At 33.2% G+C, this 6,000-nt stretch overlaps 1 protein-coding gene across 2 annotated transcripts in view; it reads right to left on the bottom strand.

The window, feature by feature from the left end:
• Positions 1–808: 808 nt before the first annotated feature.
• The window catches only part of LOC133171990 (phosphatidylserine decarboxylase proenzyme, mitochondrial-like), a 9,687-nt gene continuing 4,495 nt past the window's right edge, over positions 809–6,000 (bottom strand). Inside the window, exons 1-5 of one of the 2 annotated variants that reach the window (XM_061306783.1) lie at positions 3,377–3,706; positions 2,478–2,714; positions 1,773–2,067; positions 1,486–1,646; positions 809–1,222 (exon numbers count right to left, since the gene is read on the bottom strand). In XM_061306783.1, coding sequence (XP_061162767.1) covers positions 989–1,222; positions 1,486–1,646; positions 1,773–2,067; positions 2,478–2,714; positions 3,377–3,691 — 1,242 coding nt within the window. In that variant the 5' untranslated portion in view covers positions 3,692–3,706 and the 3' untranslated portion in view covers positions 809–988. Of the gene's footprint in view, positions 1,223–1,485; positions 1,647–1,772; positions 2,068–2,477; positions 2,715–3,376; positions 3,707–6,000 lie in introns of those variants that run through there. The other variant, XM_061306784.1, reaches the window with a different exon arrangement.

Below are 6,000 nucleotides of genomic sequence, written 5' to 3'. Positions count from 1 at the left end.
GGGTAGAATGAGAGGGGGTAGGGGATGGGGAGGAGTGGAGAAATGCAGAGAGGGAGGAAGAGAGAGAGGGATGGTGTGAGATTAATACTCCCCAATAATAAAAATATATTTACTCATTGGGAAAAATAATGATTAAAAAATTAATAAATGATAATATAAAAAAAATTTGGAAACGCAGTTATCCCTGGATCTTCGCCAACCCTTCCATAACCTTGGGATGAACGTGTATCACATCTGATTTCTAAGGGGTTTTTTTTTTAATATAATATAGTAAAAAAGTAGGGGTCAGATTTCTAGGGGGGGGGCATTTTTCAACGTGTTTGGAGTCGTAGAATTACCGGCCTGGAAGGGTTTTCTACGGTCAAAAAATGATCCTACTTGCCGCAGAATATAAACCGGAAGGGGGGGTCATTTTTCTACGTAGAAATTTGACACCCCCTGGTCAATGTTCTACGGGGGTCACTTTTTTGTCGTTACACTGGTTTGCCTATTGCGACATTCAAAAAATTTATTTTTTTTCCTCCAGATTCAATTGAACCGAGATCAATTTGATATGACAATTTTATACTTTCTAAGAAATGCACATGGATTATAGACCCCAGGGAAACGAATTTAAAAAAAAAAAAAAAAACTAGGCCTATACTCTGACCTTGATAACAAGAAAATACTTATGAACATGGGAACGGAATACTTCACATCAAGGGGAAAATGTATTTCTTTATTTCTCTAAAATGATAGGATTGTTCTAAAATAAAACCAACATTACTATCATGATCTGCGCATTTTATTACAATTATACGCATATTATCACACCAGTTGCGACATTACAGTTACATTTTAAAAGCATTTTCAGAGTTGAAAAAACTCAATGACATATTGACGTCATTTTCAATTACATCTCTCCAATAAAGAACAAAATTGAGCAGCTCATGAATAAGGTCAATGTATCACAGATATTGCGTTCTCCACTTCCGGTTTGTCAGTTACTTTATGGTATACACGTGCCCATTGGTTCACCCATGCGGACTTTCTGATCGTTGATGACGTTGAAGACGAAATTTTCAGGTGCTTCAAATACCAGCACAATGGTGGATCCCAGATTGAACTCGCCAAACATTTCACCCTTTTCCACATGGATTGGGTTTTGTCGGAAGTCTTTATCGAAGTACACACCAGGGGTAAGACGCGTGTCTGGGTGATGTTTTACGTTCGTCATCATTTCCTGAACAAGTGAACAACATAGCTGTTACATTTATAGTTTACAAAATTTCATACAACTATTTACAGTATATTTGTTAAACTTGAAGTCTTTATAACATTCATATTTGTAATTTGTGGAAGCCCGATCATAAATGATCTAGCATACAGCTTAATTTAATCACTTTACTTGTAATATCTATATTCATAAGTATGCATCAACTACTAGAATTGATAAAACAAACTAAAGAAAAAACTCATACAGGAACGTAAACTTTTATGACCTACCTGATCACAGTAAATCTTGATGGATCCTACATTCGTGGCGCCTACTGCAGTATAGGAGAAGAAGCCATGTTCCCATTCCCCCATGTAAGCCACTCGTTCATTAAGGACAAACAGACCGTGGATCCAACGAGCGATACCTGGATTTACACTCAGTAGTTCTCCTTGAATAAAGAGATAGCACAGAATTTATATCAGTTGGATTATACAAATTTTTAAAACCAATTTAACTTTTGGCATTAATTTTCATTCATTTTTACTCTTTTATTTGAAAATAAAGTAAACCCTACCAGGAAAATGGCGTCTGTAGGTAATGTCCCACTTGGCAGCGGAATGAAACCTGTGGTAGTCCCCAGGAGCCAGGTACACAACACAGTGGTAAAGTTTGTTTCCGGGTCTTAATTTCAATCCCCGGAAGTACTCTTCGTCCGTCATGTTCGCCGGTGGTGTGGGGGCGTTAGAGTCGTTCATCCAGGTCTGTGGTCCCAAAAAATGTTTGACGGAGTAATTTACTCCTTTCACTTGTTCTAAAATTCCATCTGTAACTTCTCCAAAGTGAAGGATCTTTCCATCTGCTGGATTTGTCTGGTTAAAAAAAATAATAAAGAAAATTTATTTTAATACATATCTCATGATCTTCATGTCATTGTTATCTTTTAGTATAGCTTACACTTCCGTCAATTCAGGCCTTTTAGGTAGTAGAGTTCACGTAACTGAAATTAACTTGTATAGATGGTAACTCACTATGCATACATAACCTTTGAATTACCACTGAATGGAAAACATTTATAATATACATTATCCAAGCAAGTTTGGTCTATGTCAAACCAAGTCTGGGTCAGGCATAGCCACCAAAACAGACTTGACCAGTGTAATTTAGAGTGCAGTCAGACACGCTTTACCCATTGGATGCCACCTAATAATCACTCGGAAGAGCAAGCTAATATAACAAAACAGAAGATATTCCTGGATAAGAAATTGCCATAAAAATTTACCAGTTCTTCTTTTATTGAGATCAGTCGCATGTCCGGTTTTAGAATACGTCTGAAGAATTCACCAAGGTTGCGATAGTTCCTCAGTTCCGTTTCCATGGCTTCGTCCAGCTTGCAGTCGAACATCCAGACGTACAGTCCTAACAGTGGTCTCCTTAGAATGACCGGCAATTCTAGCTGGTTAAATTTCCCCCAGGCTCGGGACATCGCCTTGAGTGGCATGATGCGATACATTTCAATCTGTAAAATAAGTTGTGGTGCTCACCATCAAAATCACTAACAACTGCGGCAAATATATAATTTAATAATTAGAAAGATACAATTTTAGCACAATTTACTAGAGATAGGTAGACAGCAAAACCAAAATAAAAGCATGATTAAAATTCGTGTTTTCGAAAGGTAGAACATTTTTTTTAAAAAAAAAAGGTTTTTCATTTTCAAAACAGTATTAACAGTTAAATATAAATGTTTTGCTATCTACTTATTTTTTTTTAAGTATTTTTTTTAAGTATTTTTTTTCTTTTCGCGTTCAACGAAAAATTTTTTTAGTTTATCAAATTATTCTGCAAAAAAATACGTAATTCACAATTTACATCTTAAAATTAAAATTTTGCTAGAAAATAAAGATTTACAGTGACACTTTACATAAAATAGAGATTAAAAGATTAGATAGTTTGGGGCCACTATGGGTCACCTTCCCGCATGGAATAGCCGTTTAGATGCGAGTCTCAAAGCCCCTGGGGTTTGGAGGCCCGCGCTTACAACCTGTGTAGAAAATTAAAATATTTCCAACCAAATATGATGCGATGCTCATTATTTCTCGAACTTTTGTAACTCGAATTGAAGTTTCAACATTTAAAATACTGTCTTTTATAACTGAATTAAAACATGGCGCTTCTTACCGTGCGATTAACATTTTTATGTCCTCGTTTCTTGTGAATGCTGGATCTTTTGCGTCGCACTATTTTGTGAATCGAAAGAAGTTTCTTAATCTGTCTTAATGGAACTCCCCAACGAAGACCATCAAACATGATTTTGTGGCGATTAAGTGCCATTTTGGACCATGTCTGCCATCGAGTCATTTCCCATAGCTTGAACAAAAATTTCTCTGATCTATTTTTACCAGTCAAGAGTACTGCTAAAATGATTGTACTGTACAGCACACTCCGATCGAAGTCCACTTCAGCAAGTGGTAGTGAAAACAAAACATTTATCATGTTGTTTTTCACTTTTGCGCGTGACTATAAGCAATGTTTTTTTCTGATTTGATACAAATCAACTAAAGATGTAAAAAAAAAAATATTATATAATAATAAATGTTTTTTTTATATTAACTCAAAAATTTTAAGCTCCGTTGGGTAGTTTATCCAGAAATCTCCAACATGTGTCGCAAATCTTCTCCGATGAAACATTGAGCAAAAATTAACTGAACTAAGATTTATAAAATATGAAAACCCGAAGTTTTCCCCAACGGGAAGGGCCGCAAAGTGACCATGCACACTGAATCAATGGTTTATATTGGGGGGAAATATGTGTAAAGTTCACAGCCCAGTTAGATATCAGTGTTATCAAACTCGTCATGTACTAGTTATGTCACCCTTTCTATAAGTATAACCTATGTATCAATCTCACTCATTTTACTGCATGGTTCACAGGTATTGTACATAACCCAAAGAACAATGATTTCCTCCATAATTTAGTAAAACATCATTACGTAATAGGTTAAACACCTATGTGTAATTTATCTGTAGAAGTTTGTTTGTGTCCTTTAATTTTAAAATATTTATAGGTTAAGTTTTATTTTCCTTTCATTTTTTGATGTATATGTGAGAGCGAGCTCGTGTGAGTGTGTGTTTCCGGGGAGGGGGGTGGGTTAACGGTGACATGTTTATCACCTCATGCTTTGTTTAATAGTTTTTAGAATGTCGTATTATTTCTGAGTTCATAATATATATATAACTATTGTTTTTAAGGAAAATGTGTCTAGTTCTATAATTAAAATATTAATTACTCACTACTCGAAAATTACCGTAACAATATTTTTTGAATTTATACAGTGATCAATAATCACCAAAATCTATACATATTTACAGAAGTGTTTCCAATAAGTTCCAAAGGCTATTTCATGAGTAAGATGAAACATCCACCTAGAACATGACTATAATTTTCCTCCTGCTATCTATCTTATCTGCGGAGCCGAGTGGAGTACATGGGAAGATCACCATGACTTGTTAAACTACACACATACCACTGTGTCCTTGAACTGACCAATCAAACCATGTAATGACATATAAGTGCTAATTATAACAGTACACATACTTAAAATCTAATCAAAATTGTCCTTTACTTCAAGGAGAAATCCTTCATGTGATTTTATGAATGATTTATTTTATGATTATAACTTACGTCTGTATATAATAAAGCCTTACACCTATGACTGGATTCAAGAGAATTCTTCTTAATTAGAAGTACATAGTATATAGTACTAGTACTACTTAAGATGACCCCTCAGAGACAAAGTCATTTTTTTTGTCTTCTTTTAGCTTCTTATTTACAATTTGCTTGTGACTTTTTTCTTCAACTGAACAACATATAACTTATGTATATTTTAACTTTTTAATGTTTGAGACTGATTTCATTTTAAAGATTCTTGAAAGACTGGTGTATTTTTTTTTTCTTTTTAAAGAGAACCTTAATTTGTTGCTCAAAAACTTTTTCAGGAAAGTTATTTTTTGCTGATTATTGTACATGTTTGTGTATGTGTTTTTTTTTCAATATCAATAAAGATCTGTAATTTACTGTGATGAAAAATTTTTATTGGATATTTGTGTGATTTCTGTGTTGTTCAAAAATATGATTTTTTTTAAAGAATAAATATTTTCTAGGAATGCTATTTTTTAAAGTCTGCCAACAGATTTTGTGTTGTTTTTTTTTTTTAATCAGATAAAACCTTTAAACATGTATAATGAAAAAAAAGATATTGTTACAAATAAAATATTGTTCAAACTTTATACACTCAAGGGTCAAAATGAGTGCACTTTTAAATTCAATTATACGATTCTTTACAAACCTTCTATTTTAAAATACCAAAATTTTACAAATATTGTTATCATTATGAAATTTTCACAAGAAATTTAGAATGTATCAAAATTTTACCTGTTATATCTAGTATTTTGATGTACATGTAGCTTTATAAGACTCAAATCTTAGTTGAATTTGGTAATTTTGACTAATAGGAATTTATGTAAGTTGAACCTCAAAAAAAGCCCTTCCACAAAGATTATCCCTGAGAATGTTAAAATGGTCATGCTTAAAAAATAACAATATCAGCTTTATATATCTAGACAGTGTTGCATCTTTTGTGAATTTTTTTTATAGTGATATAGCGTAGTAGAAATATTTTAGCAATATTTTTAAAATGTGACATTTTTAATAAATTCTATATTAAAAATTATCACTGCAGAAATACTTTTGACCCTTGAGCACATTTGAATAAAACAGCAGTACAATGCACTAGTATTATTCA

The sequence above is a fragment of the Saccostrea echinata genome, unplaced genomic scaffold (assembly GCF_033153115.1).
Source record: "Saccostrea echinata isolate AGI-Se365-2 ecotype Australia unplaced genomic scaffold, CSIRO_AGI_Sech_v1 ptg000054l, whole genome shotgun sequence".
NCBI lineage: Eukaryota > Metazoa > Mollusca > Bivalvia > Ostreida > Ostreidae > Saccostrea > Saccostrea echinata.
Note: the sequence above shows the minus strand (reverse complement) of the source record. Positions and strands in the feature narration are given on the sequence as shown.